General features: G+C 38.9%; 1 protein-coding gene across 1 annotated transcript in view; it reads left to right on the forward strand.

The window, feature by feature from the left end:
• OPHN1 (oligophrenin 1) overlaps positions 1-16187 on the forward strand; it is a 594204-nt gene that overhangs the window by 433371 nt on the left and 144646 nt on the right. Inside the window, exons 16-18 of the mRNA XM_068962396.1 lie at positions 7929-8013; positions 13251-13309; positions 14449-14554. Coding sequence (XP_068818497.1) covers positions 7929-8013; positions 13251-13309; positions 14449-14554 — 250 coding nt within the window. The remainder of the gene's footprint in view (positions 1-7928; positions 8014-13250; positions 13310-14448; positions 14555-16187) is intronic.

The following is a 16187-nucleotide window of genomic DNA, read 5'->3' on the forward strand; positions in this document are numbered from 1 at the left end:
CTTCTCTAAATTTTTGGTAGAATTCAGCTGTGAAGCCATCTGGTCCTGGGTTTTTCCTTGCTGAAAGATTTCTCATTACAGTTTTGATTTCTGTGCTTGTGATTGGTCTGTTCATATTTTCTATATTTTCCTAGTTCAGTTTTGGAAAGTTATACTTTTCTAAGAATTTGTCCATTTCTTCCAAGTTGTCCATTTTATTGTCCTATAGTTGCTGATAGTAGTCTCTTATGATGCTTTGTATTTCTGTGTTATCTGTTGTAATTTCTCCGTTTTCATTTCTAATTTTGTTGATTTGATTCTTTTCCCTTTGTTTCTTGATGACTCTGGCTCATGTTTTGTCAATTTCATTTATCTTCTCAAAGAACCAGCTTTTTGCTTTGTTGATTTTTGTTATGATCTCTTTTGTTTCTTTTGCATTTATTTCTGCCCTAATTTTTATAATTTCTTTCCTTCTACTAATCCTGGGCTTCTTCATTTCTTCCTTTTCTATTTGCTTTAAGTGTAGTATTAGGTTATTTATTTTACTTTTTTCTTGTTTCTTGAGGTTTGCCTGTATTGCTATGAACCTTCCCCTTAGCACTGTTTTCACAGTGTCCCACAGGTTTGGGGTTGTTGTGTTTTCATTTTCATTCATTTCTATGCATATTTTGATTTCTTTTTTTTTTATTTCTTCTGTGATTTTTTGGTTATTCAGAAGCGTGTTGTTCAGCCTCCATATGTTGGAATTTTTAATAGTTTTTCTCCTGTAATTGACATCTAACCTTACTGCATTGTGATCAGCAAAAAGGTGCTTGGGATAATTTCAGTTTTTTTGAATTTATCACGGCTAGTTTTATGGCCCAGGATGTGATCTATCCTGGGGAAGTTTCCGTGTGCTCTTGAGAAAAAGGTGAAATTCATTGTTTTAGGGTTAAACGTCCTATAGATATCAATTAGGTTTAACTGGTCCATTGTATCATTTAAAGTTTATGTTTCCTTGCTAATTTTCTGTTTAGTTGATCTATCCATAGGTGTGGATATCTTTCCATAGGGGTATTAACGTCTACAACTATTACTGTGTTATTCTTAATTTCCCCTTTCATACTTGTTAGCATTTGCCTTACATATTGCAGTGCTCCAATGATGGGTGCATATATATTTATAATTCTTATATCTTCTTCTTGGAGTGATCCTTTGACCATTCACAGCTTTTATTTCAAAGTCTATTTTATCTGACATGAGTATTGCTACTCCTCCTTTCTTTTGGTCTCTATTTGCATGCAATATCTTTTTCCAGCCTTTCACTTTCAGTCTGTATGTGTCCCATGTTTTGAGGTGGGTCTCTTGTAGACAGCATATATAGGGGTCTTTTTTTTTTTTTTTCTTTTTAATCCATTCAGCCAGTCTTTGTCTTTTGGTTGGGGCATTCAACCCCTTTACAATTAAGGTAATTATTGATAAGTATGATCCCATTGCTATTTACTTTCATGTTTTGGGTTCCAGTTTATACACCTTTTCTGTGTTTCCTTTCTAGAGATCATTTAGCATTTGTTGAAGAGCTGGTTTGGTGGTGCTGAATTCTCTCAGCTTTTGCTTGTCTGTAAAGCTTTTGATTTCTCCTTCATAGTTGAGTGAGATCCTTGCTGAGTACAGTAATCTGGGATTTAGGTTTTTCTCTTTCATCACTTTAAATATGTCCTGCCATTCCCTTCTGGCCTGAAGAGTTTCTATTGAAAAATCAGCTGTTATCCTTATGGGAATCCCCTTGTGTGTTATTTTTTGTTTTTCCCTTACTGCTTTTAATATTTGTTCTTTGTGTTTGATCTTTGTTAATTTGATTAATATGTGTCTTGTTGTGTTTCACCTTGGGTTTATCCTATTTGGGACTCTCTGGGTTTCTTGCACTTGGGTGACTATTTCCTTCCCCATTTTAGGGAAGTTTTCAACTGTTATCACCTCAGTATTTTCTCATGGCCTTTCTTTTTGTCTTCTTCTTCTGGGACTCCTATGATTCGAATGTTGGGGCATTTGACATTGTCCCAGAGGTCTCTGAGGCTGTCTTCATTTCTTTAAATTGCTTTTTCTTTTTTCCTCTCTGCTTCATTTATTTCCACCATTCTATCTTCTACCTCACTTATCCTATCTTCTACCTCAGTTATTCTCCTGTTGGTTCCCTCTAGAGTATTTTTTCATCTCATTTATTGCATTATTCATTATTGATTGACTCTTTTTTATTCCTTCTAGGTCCTTGTTAAACATTTCTTGCATCTTCTCAGTCCTTTTCTCCAGGCCATTTATCTGTAACTCCATTTTGTTTTCAAAATTTTGGATCATTTTTACTATCATTATTCCGAATTCTTTTCAGGTAGACTCTCTATCGCCTCCTCTTTTGTTTGGTTTGGTAGGCATTTATCATGTTCCTTTACCTGCTGAGTATTTCTCTGCCTTTTCATCTTGTTTAGATTGCTGTGTTTGGGGTGCCCTTTCTGTATTCTGGCAGTTTGTGGTTCCTCTTCATTGTGGAGGTTCCTCCCTGTGGGTGTGGTTGGATGAGTAGCTTGTCAAGCTTTCCTGGTTAGGGAACCTTGTGTTCTATTGGGTGGAGCTGGATTTCTACTCTCTGGAGTGCAATGAAGTGTCCAGTAGTGAGTTTTGAGATGTCAGTGTGTTTGTTGTGACTTTGGGCAGCCTGTATATATAAGCTCAGGGCTGTGTTCCTGAGATGCTGGAGAATTTGCATGGTATATCTTGCTCTGGAACTTGTTGGATCTTGGGTGGAGCTTGGTTTCAGTGTAGGTATGGAGGCTTTTGGATGTGCTCTTATTAATTAATGTTCCCTGGAGTCAGGAGGTCTCTGATGTTCTCAGGTTTTGGACTTAAGCCTCCTGCCTCTGGTTTTCAGTCTTATTCTTACCGTAGCATCAAGACTTCTCCATCTATGCAACACCAATGATAAAACATATGGGTTAATGGAGAAAACATTCTCCACAATGAAGGACACCCAGAAAGGTTTGCTGAATTACATGGCGAAGAGGGGGAATCAAAAGACGAGAGAGCAGTCTAGCCAGTAATCAAACCCCTATGTGCTCTCCACAGCCTGGAACACCCAGAGAGATGCAAGGAGTTACATAGAGAAGAGAAGAGGAAGGAAGGAGATAGAAGTGACCAGGAGGAGAAGTCAGTTCATTCGCTTAGTCGTGCCTGACTCTTTGTGACCCCATGAACTGCAGCATGCCAGGCCTCCCTGTCCATCACCAATTCCTGGAGTCCACCCAAACCCATGTCCATCAAGTCGGTGATGCCATCCAACCATCTCATCCTCTGTCATCCCCTTCTCCTCCCATCCTCAATCTTTCCCAGCATCAGGGTCTTTTCCAATGAGTCAGCTCTTTGCATCAGGTGGCCAAAATATTGGAGTTTCAGCTTCAACATCAGTTCTTCCAATTAACACCCAGGACTGATCTCCTTTAGAATGGACTAGTTGGATCTCCTTGCAGTCTAAGGGACTCTCAAGTGTCTTCTCCAATACCAAAGTTCGAAAGCATCAGTTCTTCAGTGCTCAGCTTTCTTTATAGTCCAACTCTCACATCCATACATGACCACTGGAAAAAAACATAGCCTTGACTAGACGGACCTTTTTTGACAAAGTGATGTCTCTGCTTTTTAATATGCTGTCTAGGTTCCTCATAACTTTCCTTCCAAGTAGTAAGCATATTTTCATTTCATGGCTGCAGTCACCATCTGCAGTGATTTTGGAGCCCAGAAAAATAAACTCAGCCACTGTTTCCACTTTTTCCTCATCTGTTTGCCATGAAGTGATGAGACTGGATGCCATGATCTTAGTTTTCTAAATGTTGAGCTTTAAGTCACTTTTTCACTCTCCTCTTTCACTGTCATCAAGAGGCCCTTTAGTTCTTCCTCACTTTCTGCCATAAGGGTGGTGTCCTCTGCATATCTGAAGTTATTGATATTTCTGCATATAAGTTAAATAAGCAGGGTGACAATATACAGCCTTGATGTACTCCTTTTCCTATTTGGAACCAGTCTGTTGTTCCATGTCCAGTTCTAACTGTTGCTTCCTGACCTGCATATAGGTTTCTCAAGAGGCAGGTCAGGTGCTTTGATGTTCCCATCTCTTTCAGAAGAGGGGGCATTAAAATGAAAGAGACAGATCTAGCCAGTAATCAGTTCCCTAAGTGTTCTCCAGAGCCCAGAATACTGAAAGAGATTCACAGAGTTGGGTAGAGAAGAGAATGGGGAGGGAGGAGATAGAGGTTACCTAGGGAAGAAAAAGGAGAGTCAAAAAGGGGAGAGGGGAGTCAAGCCAGTAATCACACTCCTGAGTAAAAATGGGTACTGAAGATTGGCTTCTTAAAGGTACAAAATTGATAACAAACACCAAAAAGCAAAGATAAAAATGTAGAGTAGAGATTAGACTGTCAAAAATACAACATTAAAAAAAATCACAAAGATTATAAAATATATATATGAAGTTTGCTTTAAAAATAGGATCTTTTTTTTGCAAGGTAATAGTTATAAAATTAAAATTAAAGGAGTATTAGAGGACTTAAAATTTAAAAAAATTAAATGATAATAGTAAAAATATATCTAGGAATTTCTCTAGAGCTGTTGAGAGCAGTGTGGGGTCTGTTCAGTTTCAGATAGTTCCTCCTTCCAGCTTATACTTCTCAAGATCTATAGGCCCCTTCCTACGTATTTGGTGCTTATTACAGGGTTTTTATCTGTTGCACCTGTCACTTCCAAAGCGGTTCCCTCTGTTTATTTTGGCTTCTTCTGTTTGCAAGTCTCTTCAGTGTCTTAATTTCTGCCCTGGCACAAGGGGGTGAAGTTGGTCACTTATTTATTCAGTCGTGCTGAGGGGAGGGAGGAACACTGCTAACAAATATCACTGGTGTGTGTGGGGAGTGCTCACAGTGTCTTGGCCACACTGGGTTTGCCCCTGCTCATGGTGTGTGTGCTTTCCCAGTCTACACTGCTTAGGCTCTGGGTTGCTCTGCAGAACTGTCTAAAGCGGGGCCTGGGTTGTGAGCACTTCCCAAGTCTAAGCCACTCAGGTTCTGGTTCTTGGGTACTCCACAAAGGTGCAGACTTGGTTTGGCCTTCGTTTTATGCCCTTCCCTGATCCGAGCAGCTCAGACGACCAGGTGCTTGGCGAGCGCGCTCTCCTTAGGTGCAGTGAATCTTATCACCTCCCCTGTCCCAGCTGCTTGGTTTCCAGGATGCACCATCTCAGGTGTGCTGTGTGTCTCTTTTGGGGAGCTGATCTCTGGCTGCAACCCTCCCGGCAGATGTCATCTGTCCAGGATCCCAGGAAGACTTGGTTGGCCACTGGGAACCTGCTCGTAGTTTGGTGGAGGATCCCGTCTCTGGGGCTGAGTTTGCCCCTTTTAGGCTCTGGCTGCCACCTGCCTGCCTCCCTGCCTCCCTGCCTCCGGCGGGGGCTGGGCCAGTCTGTTCCTGGCTAGCTCTCCTCTGGTATTAGCTCAGTCCTTTGTTCTGTGAGTGGGCCTGGCAGTGTCTTATGTTAGGGCTTTTTGTGGGAAAGTTTTTTTCTCTCTCTCCCTCTCTCTCTTTTTTTTTTTTTACTTCTCTCTCTGGCTATCCCACAGTTTGGATTACTATCTCACGTTAGCTCCCTCAGCTTACCCTCAGAGCATTCAGTCCTGTTCCTTACCCTAAGCAATGCAGCCCGCACCTCTCTGTTCATCCACTGCTTGCTGGTGGCAGATGCAAATGTCGGGGCAACTTCTCCACTGGGAATTGCCATTGGGCATGTAATCTGTGGGTTTTATTTATTTATTTATTTATTTTTCCTCCCAGTTATGTTACCCTCCAAGATTCCAAAACTTCCCACAGACCAGCTGGTGAGAGAGTTTCCTTTTGTTTGGGAACTTCTTTTTTATGACTCCCTCCCCGGGAAGGAGCTCAGTCCCTAACTTGTCTCTCTTTTTATCTTCTATATTTTGTCCTACCTCCTTTCGAAGACAATGGGCTGCCTTTCTGGCTGTCCTCTGCCAGCGTTCAAACGTTATTTTGTGGAATTTGCTCAGCGTTCAAATGTTCTTTCGATGAATTTGTGGGGGAGAAAGTGGTCACCCTGTACTATTCCTCCACCATCTTAGGACTGCCCTCATCTTTTAGTGTTTTCTAATGATTTTTGTTCCAAGCCAGACATGATGGGTAAAAGGAACTGAGGTAAACAGGTTTTAGTGAGAGGTTTTATTTATCTGACTAGAGTTTAATCTGTTTTTTGTTTGCTTTTTCTGTACATGTCAGAAGCTCAACTTACCTCTGGTGTTCTTTTTATTATATTGATTGTCTTTTGTTTTCCTTAGAGTCTTCTTAAATGTTTCTGAGAATACTTCTTTTAGTCACTTTCCTTTGTTATTATCCAGGAAGTCTGTTGATGTGGTGGTAAATTGTGAGGAGAGAGGTAGCATTATATAATTCTACAATCATGTCTCAGCACTTCTTTTTATTTAATTATTTTAATTGGAGGATAATTACTTTACAGTATTGTGATGATTTTTGCCATACATCAATATGAATCGGCCACAGGTATACACATGTCTCCCCATTCTGAACTCCCCTCCCACCTCCGTTCCTACCCTATCCCTCTGGGTTGTCTCAGAGCACTGTCTTTGTGTGCCCTGCCTCATGCATCGAACTTGTACTGGTCATGTATTTTACATACGGTAATATACATGTTTCAATGCTATTCTCTCAAATCACCCCACCCTCATCTTCTCCCACAGAGTCCAGAAGTCTCTTCTTTACATCTGTGTCTCTTTTGCTGTCTTGCATATAAGGTTGTCGTTACCATCTTTTTAATTTCCATATATATGCATTAATATACTGTATTGGTGTTTCTCTTTCTGACCTACTTCACTCTGTATGATAGGCTCCAGGTTCATAAACACCTCATTAGAACTTATTCAAATGCATTCCTTTTTATAGTCGAGTAATGGTCCTTTGTCTATCTGTACCACAACTTACTTATCCATTTATCTGCTGATGGACATCTAGGTTGCTTCCATGTCCTTCGTATTGTAAATAGTGCTTCAGTGAACATCAAGGTGTATGTGTCTCTTTCAATTCTGGTTTCCTTGGGGTGAATGCTCAGTATTTTACTGAACCTGTGCTTCTCGCTTATGATCTTCACAAATGTTGTTCAGTTTTGTTTCAGTTTTCCCCCTTAGAGACAGGGAGGCATTCCAGTTCTCAAGTTGTGAATTTCCCCTTTCCAAGGTCAGTCAAGCTCTGGTAAAATAGTTTCTCTTGAGGGTAGGTCTCATTAAGAAAAATGAAATGCTCTGTGCATATTTTTAAATGGCTAATTTTCTTATCCGCTTTTCAGAATGACAGTAACATGATGGAATTTTTCTCAGATCTTCACTGTGAGAATCTGATAAGGCTCCTGTAGGTGAAACTTCCAAAAGCTTAGGAGTCCCCTAGGACTGGGCCTGCTTAAAATTTTTAACTCTCAAGCCTGTTCACACTGAGCTTCTAGCAATTTGCCAATTATTGATTAGGTTTTCATAACCCTGCACTGGTTCCTAAGGACTTACCTGCTCTTGGGCTTCTGCCCTATGTGTTTTGATTCTCTGTGTCTGCTTGTCTGTTTTTTCAGCTTGCCCTATGACCTCAGTTCTCTGATGGAGCTAAGAGGAGTTGATTTTCAGGTTGTTCCATTTTTTGTCTTCTTGTGTGAATGAAAGAGTTGACTTCCAAGCTCCTTGCATGCTTAACTGGAATGCAAGGGAATTTTTTGATACCTCAAAGACATGTTTGTTGTAAAGTTTTCATTTTGTGAAAACTGGTTAGAGTAACTATCTTTTAATTAATGTACTTTATTTTTCTTTAAAGGGGTAAAATCTAGTATCTTGTTGAAAAATAACTTTTTTTCATTTTTTTTTCCTCTTGAATAGATCCTAAATGCCCAGGAGATATTGATTTTCATAATAGTGACTGGGACATTAAGACAATCACCAGCTCCTTGAAATTCTACCTCAGGTATGTCTGATATGATTTGGAGCATTGCTTTTCAGAATTGATGGAATTTGGATGGATGGAGATGGAGTTAATGTAGTCCCAATTTTGGGAGGTTAGATAGAATTGCTAAAGAAAAAAGAATGAAAAGAATTTTTGTTAAAGAAAAATGTGCATTAGGAGCCTTTTTTAAATTGGGAATTTAAGCAAGGGAAACATCAAAATAATAGAATTATTATTGAAATGTGGATTTCTGAAGAAAATTTGCTTTAAAAACAATTTGAAGGTTTGCCTTTGTGCACAGAGTGATATCACAGTGGGTTCACCAGCAAACTCAGGAGTTGTGAAAACTCAAGGTTGTTAACCTGTATTGTTGAATAATAATAATTTTGAAACATTAAATTGCGTTTACACAAACATAATTTGTGTATTTGTATGTATTTTTTAATAATGTGAATAAAACCCCCCAAAAAATAAATATAAAAAAGTTAGAACTGAAAAAGAAAAACAAATGTTAGAACTAAATGAAGTGATGGCAGTAGGAAAAAATTAACTCATGAGCAAAATTTGGGGATACACAATGACAGTTTATTGGTATAACTTTATATTGCATAAAATTATTTGTGACATATATACTTTTTAAACTCATTCATTTCTTACTATTTTCTATGTCCCATAGTATGCACCATACTTTATGTGCTAAAATGTCCTTTCAAATTATTGTACTCTTTAGTCATTAAAATAGCTATTTACAATATGAGAAATATCATTAATCCAAATAGATTGGGTCCCAGATATTATTATTAAATGACCTTCTGCTATTGCATCATCTTAGAACTTTAAGTAAATATGAATGCTCTTTCCAGGAGTATTTCTCTTGCATTTGCCAAAGAAGAAAAATCACTGTTCTAGGAGGGTTTATTCTGTGCTAGGCAATGTTCTAGTTGCTTATGTTGACAATATCATTGTAATCTTATGAGGTAGGTGTTACCATACTTATTTTACAGATGAAGAATTACAACATACTTTCTCCGTCGTTAAGTAATATTTATGATCACAACTCATATTATTTGAACCTAAGTATCTCTAACTTGTAAAGCCACTGGTATTAGAGCCTCTTATTTCGCTATTCTCCACATCCCAGGGGCTGTGACTTTCTTGGAATTGCTTGGGTAATTTAGTAAAGACAGAGCAATCTGCTATGCACACTTTCAGGAGACTTATGATGATGATAATAGTGCAAATAAATGATTCTATGTCTCTAGCCTCTTTAAAAGGAGTTACTTTTTAAATAGATTTATGTAGGGTAATTCCCTCCCACATTTTATCTTTCCCAGCTCATTGTATAATAAGCAGTGAAGCCCATTTGAAATATGAACCTGAAACTTTGAATGGCCAGCACCTCCAATAAGAGATATTTATTGTTGAGAGTCTTATGAGCCTTTAATATGTACTAGCCAGTTAACACCTTTTCGATTTCTTTTTTAAAAAATTGTGTTGGTATCTTCAAAATGAACTTGCTTCATTTGTGTTTTAGACACCCAATTCATGCCTTGTCTCCAATATTTCTAGAAAATTACTCTAAAAACCATCCCTTCTTCTCTCTTCTGCATCTTTAACCTTTCTCATTTAATGGATTCTTTCCTCTGAACATACAAATAGGAAGACCCCAACCACAGAAAACTAACCAAAATGATCACATGGATCACAACTTTGTGTAACTCAGTGAAATTATGAGCCATGCCATGTAAGGCCAGCCAAGACAGATGGGTCATAGTGGAGAGTTCTGGCAAAATGTGGTCCACTGGAGAAGGGAATGGCAAACCACTTCAGCACTCTTGCCTTGAGAACCCCATGAACAAATATGATCCAACATTGCACATCTCTCTAACCTTGTGTTTTGTTTCATTTATTCATTTATTCCACCATTCACTAAACCATTTAGTAAACATTTCATAAGTACCTACTCAAGTGCCTAGCATAGTATCTGGCAGTTGGTACACAGTCGTGAGTAGATATGACCTTTAAAAGGTTATAGTTGGGACTTCCCTGGTGGTCCAGTGGTTAAGGATCTGCCTGCCAATGCAAGGGTCACCGATATGCCACAGCACAATTAAGCCTGTGTGCTGCAACTGCATTTGAGGGATATGACAGTAAAGAGTAGCCCCTACACTGCAACTACAGAAAAGCTCAGCACAGCCAAAAACAAATAAATAAAACATTTTTTTTAAGTTATAGTCCAGTGGAATGGACAGACAAAAAACAATTATACAAATATAATGAACTGTAATAAGTGCTCTGAATGAAAACTGCAAAGTGCTATGCAGTCATATAATAAGAAAGCCTGATTTATTCTGGTTTTCATTTTGAACTGAGGTTTGAATTATAACTTGGAGTCAACTGGCAGGGGGAGGCAGTTCCAGACAGAAATAACTTCATATGCAAAGACCTTGAAGCACAAGGAGGACCCTTTTAAGGAACTACATGTATCAGTATATGTGGAGTATTGAGTGTAGAGGGAGGGAGAGATATGTAGGGCCAGATCATTCAAGGTCTTTTAGGATATGTTTAGAATTGGAGTATGAATATATATTTAAAGGAATGGGAATATACTGAAAGATTTTAAGCAGGAGGTTATATGATGAGATTTGCATTTTGAAAAAATATAGAGAGATGAGATTAGAGAGAGGTGAAATAAGTAGAGATGGAAACCAATTAGCAAGCTACTGCTGTGGTACCGGAAAGAGATGATGATTCTGTGGGACTAGGGAGTAGCATTAGGAATAGACAGAAATAAGCATAGTCAAGAGAATTAAGGAATAAACTTAGATATGAAGATGGAGGAGAGGGAGATAAAAGAATGACTTCCACATTTCCAGCCCATGCAACCAAATGATGGTCATACATTTACTGATTTGGGAAACATTTTAAAAATTACCTCATTTGAGGGAGATGACAAATTAGGTTTTAAATATGTCAAATCTAGGTGTCTTTGTAGAAACTAGGGCAAGAATTTTAAGTAGGCACTCTGATATATAGGAAATATATAGGAATGTAACTCAGAATTCTGGGCTTGAGTTAAGAAATTGGGGATCATTAACAGTGCAGATGACAATAGGAGGCAGGAGCTTAGATGAAATTGCCTAGTGAGATATTTCACCCCTTCGCAATCTAGCTTCAGTGTATGAAGTAATACACACCCCCACCTTTACTTTTAATCTGAGTTTACTTTTTAACCCACTGCAATCTGACTCACGCCCTCTCCTCTATGAAGCTGCTCTTGCCAAGGTCACCAGTGATTCTCAATGCTAAACACAATGGATGTTTGTCAACCTTTACCTTATTTGATCTCTTTGTAGCATTTGAAGCTGTTAACAAGCCCTCCTTGAAACTTTTTGTTCTTTTGGATTCTGTTAATCCATTACTTTTGGATTTTCTCTCACCTCTTTAATCACTTTAAAAGTCCCTTTTATGGGCTTTCTACCTGGTATTTCCCAGGGCTTTCTTCTCATTTTGCTATACGGGAGGAATGGAAAATACAAATATTTACAGGAATAAGGACATGAAAATGACTGAAGGACTACTTTCATATTAAACTTGTTGCCTATAAAACCCTTACTTGCATGGCAATCCCTTTGTTTATATATAAACAGCAATATTCTTTACTCCCACAAACAACCATAGGAACCCAATATAGACAGATCTTTCCATTTTTCAATAGAGACAGATAATATTGATCTTATATGTGAAATACTCAATTTTCTTCATATTATGATGACTGATTCAATTCCATTTCTTTTTAACACACTATTCTGGACTGGAAAGAAATGTTGAAAGACCTCATGTAACTGTTGGCTGCCAGTTTGCCATCTCTTCTTGAGCCATGGTATTCGTTCTTATCGTTCTAATAAGCCCTGCTTCTCAGATCTGGAAAAGCACTTCATCCATCTTCCTAATAAACATCTGCCTTTGGCTATCCCAGAAACCCCTCAGACATGGCATCTCTACTTCCCTCTGAATCAATTTCTAATATGGTCAGTCCCAAACCAGATTACTCTGGTTTTGTGTACCCAAACCAGATTACTCTGTCCCTCATCAACATTGATCTCTCCCTTATAACTGTTGAAGGAGCTGTCTTTAATGTCTTTCAAATAACTCTCCTCACCTTTTCTTTCTACCCCTAATGGCACTATTTTCATTTAGGCTTTTATTATCTCTTGCCTATATTACTACAATAAGAGCAGTGGCAAGCAGTATAACATAATGATAAAGAACATGGACTTGAGACAAACTGCTTACTTCTACCACTTACTAACTATGTGGCTTAGGACGAACTATTTAACTTTTCTGAAGTACACTTTCCTTATCTAGAAAATGGAGATAATATTAGTATCTAACTTACAGGGTTGTCATGAGAATTGAATGAGTAAATAAATGTTAAACACTTAGAACAGTGACGAGTTTGCTATTATTACTATTATTAGTGGATTGCTTCCTTCTTCTGGGCCACATACTACACACTTTTATCATTATACTTGTTACGTTACATTGCAAATTTTGTGTATGATACTCTCCCCAACTAGACTGTTAGCTGCTTGAAGGTTTAGACTAAGTCTAATTCATCTGGATTCCCAATACCTGGCACAATGCCAGTCACAAGTAGGTGTTCAGTCTCTCTCTCTCTATATATATATACTACACCACACAGCCTGTGGGATCTTAGTTCCTTGACCAGGGGTCAAACTCGTGCCCCTTGAAGTGGAATTACAGAGTTTTAACCACTGGGTCACTAGGGAAGTCACTCAACCAGTATTTTTTTTGTCTAAATAAAGAAACCTATCTTAGCCTCGATTTCCTTCTCCATTAAACAGGGATTTGAATTACTTCTTCACAGGATTTTTGAAGGGATCAAATGGCAGGACAGATGTAAAAGAACTTGGAAACTGAGGAACTAACAAACTGTAAGGACTTCATAGTATCAATCATAGTGGGTCCACTTTGGAATTTTGCAGGGCTGGTCTATGCCTCTTTTCACTTTGGGGAACTAGTTGGAGACCCTGCTCAAGGTCTTGGCTCATACTTTCTTCTGTTGAATTACGAGAAATGAGGATTCCTCTAATAAATTTTCAGTTGAACAAAAAATGCATATAGTCATATCAATCTGTGAGCTCAGAAACTTCAGCTTTGCTTCTCACAGAACTGAGATTCTAAGGCCTCACTACTCCCTCCCCAAAGGAACTTACAGTCTTCATTAATTTCAGGAATCTTTCTGAACCTGTCATGACCTATAGACTTCACAAAGAGCTGGTCTCTGCTGCCAGTAAGTATTTATGTTACTTAGTTGATTGTGTTTTCCTGGCTTCTAACTAATATTTACAACAATAAGCCTAGAAGACTGCTTGAGGGAAAGTAAAGGAAAAAACAAACATACTTACAGGTTTTGTCCACTGTCACATGAGGATATTCTTACTTGCTAACTCACGTGCTGTATTAGTTTTCATAAATCAGTGTTAGTTGAGTAAATTGGAGAAAACTGGCTAACTTGAGGGATGCAAAAGTTCTGAGGACTTGATTGATTGTGCCTTATATCAGAACAAGCATATTGGCTCACATTGTCAGGAAACAGCAAAATGGTTCCATTACAGTTATTGTTTCAGCTTTTTTTCAACACTTTGCCCTTTCAAATGCTTTTCAATTGTGTTGTGAATTATTACTCTTAATTTTTTAGTGCTGGCATCACAATGTTTAGATTATGAGACCAATGGTGAGACTGGAGGAGTACATAGGAAATAAGGTATATAGAATCACTCAAAAAGTTGGCAGCTGAAGAAGCATTAGAAGTTTTGGCTGAGGCCACTGTATGAGTATCCCTCCCTACCTCCATGTGACTCTTTTGCATTGTGCCTTGTATGGTATTGAGGAAAAAGATTCAGGGGATTTGTCCTCATAATGAATCTTTGTTGAGGCAAGAGAGCCTTGATTTTTACTCTGAGCTCTCTCAGTAATTTTCATAGGAACCTAGAGGTAGCAGCACACCTCCCAGTTCCACAAGGAAATTTGCTGGGCAAGCATTTCCAGCTGGAAGTTTACATGCGGAAAGAGCAACCTGCTGTATCTAGAATTCTGACTTGTTCTGATACAGTCTTCTCTTCTCTCTTCTGTTTTCTTTTCTCTCTTGTATATTATTCTCCTTTCTAGACTAATTTATTTGTTTTAAATCTATGTTTTTATCTTTTAGTCAGTCTCTCTCTTCCCCCTTCAGTGTCTTTGTTTCTTGGTCTCTTTCTGTCATTTTGTCCCTGTGTCTATATATCTCTCTTTTCATCTCTCAGACTTTCTATGTGTCTCTGATTATCTCTGCATGTGCACATGCATGGGTGTGTGTATGTGTGTCTGTGCATGAGAATTTGCTTAATCCAGTTGCCCAGAAGGCAAAACTCTCTCTCTGTTCTCTCTCAGAGTCTGACAACCTGGATTATCGATTGGGAGCTATTCACTCCCTGGTATATAAGCTACCAGAAAAGAACCGAGAGATGTTGGAACTTCTTATAAGACACTTGGTCAAGTAAGTAACTTCTAGGTTTTCAGGAAGAGTTCCTGTTAGAAGAATGACCCACATGATAGCACTGCAGATAAACTTTCTTTAAGCTCATTAAGTCCTGACCCCCAATTACTTCATCCTAGGCAATCTGAGTGCTCGGTGAGAAACAAGACTTTGCCTTTACCCTTGTATGTATCTTATCCAGGTCATCGTGCATCTTATTTGAGGGGTTTTCTCAGTTGCTTTGCTGTAAGATAAATCTGGTTTCAAATACCAGCTCTACCCTTTAGCTTTATAATCTTACGAAAGCTCTCTTAACCTCTGTTTGCTGCTGCTGCTGCTGCTAATAAGTCACTTCAGTCGTGTCTGACTCTGTGCCACCCCATAGATGGCAGCCCACCAGGCTTCCCTGTCCCTGGGATTCTCCAGGCAAGAATACTGGAGTGGGTTGCCATTTCTTTCCCAATGCATGAAAGTGAAAAGTGAAAGTGAAGTCGCTCAGTCATGTCTGACCTTCAGCGACCCCATGGACTGCAGCCTTCCAGGCTCCTCTGTCCATGGGATTTTCCATGCTAGAGTACTGGAGTGGGGTGCCATTGCCTTCTCCAAACCTCTGTTTGGTCATCTTTAAAATAAGAGTAGTATTGTTTGCCCCTTACGACTGTTGTGTGGATTTGAATGAACACAGGTAAAGTGGCTGAGAAATAGGAAGTTCTCAAGGCATGGGAGTCATGATTATAGTCATCTTCTTTGCTTGGGTATGGCAGGTAGGAAGAGAGCAGCATTTCAGAATAGATCTGGTGATAGGCTCTAAGTTGGGTGGGTATAAGGGGCATGTGTGCCCCACTGTGGTGCTTCCTGACCAGAGGGTTCAATGTTGTGAATACAGATAAATTTACTTGACTCATCAGTGTTCATCACAGCACTGTTTATAATAGCCAGGACATGGAAGCAACCTAGATGTCCATCAGCAGATGAATAGATAAGAAAGCTCTGGTACATATACACAATGGAGTATTATTCAGCCATTAAAAAGAATACATTTGAATCAGTTCTAATGAGGTGGATGAAACTGGAGCTGATTATACAGAGTGAAGTAGGCCAGAAAGAAAAACAGCAATACAGTATAATAACACATATATATGGAATTTAGAAAGATGGTATGATAACCTTGTATGTGAGACAGCAAAAGAGACACTGATGTATAGAACAGTCTTTTGGACTCTGTGGGAGAGGGAGAGGGTGGGATGATTTGGGAGAATAGCATTGAAACATGTATAATATCATGTAAGAAACAAATTGCCAGTCTAGGTTCGATGCAGGATACAGGATGCTTGGGGCTGGTGCACTGGGATGACCCAGAGAGATGGTATGGAGAGAGAGGTGGGAGGGGGGTTCAGGATTGGGAACTCATGTACACCCGTGGTGGATTCATGTTGATGTATGGCAAAACCAATACAGTATTATAAAGTAAAATAAAGTTAAAAAAGAAAAAAAAAAAAAGGCTGCTCTAAGGAAACAATGTGGAACAGAAAAAAGTACTGTAGCCAGGAGTGAGCAAACCTGGGTTCCAGCATCAGTTCTGCTACTTGCTTTCTTGATGATCATTGACAGGTCACTCTTAAGGCCCCTCCTACTGTGTTAAAAAGTAAATAAA

This window comes from Capricornis sumatraensis, chromosome X, assembly GCF_032405125.1.
Source record: "Capricornis sumatraensis isolate serow.1 chromosome X, serow.2, whole genome shotgun sequence".
Classification (NCBI taxonomy): domain Eukaryota; kingdom Metazoa; phylum Chordata; class Mammalia; order Artiodactyla; family Bovidae; genus Capricornis; species Capricornis sumatraensis.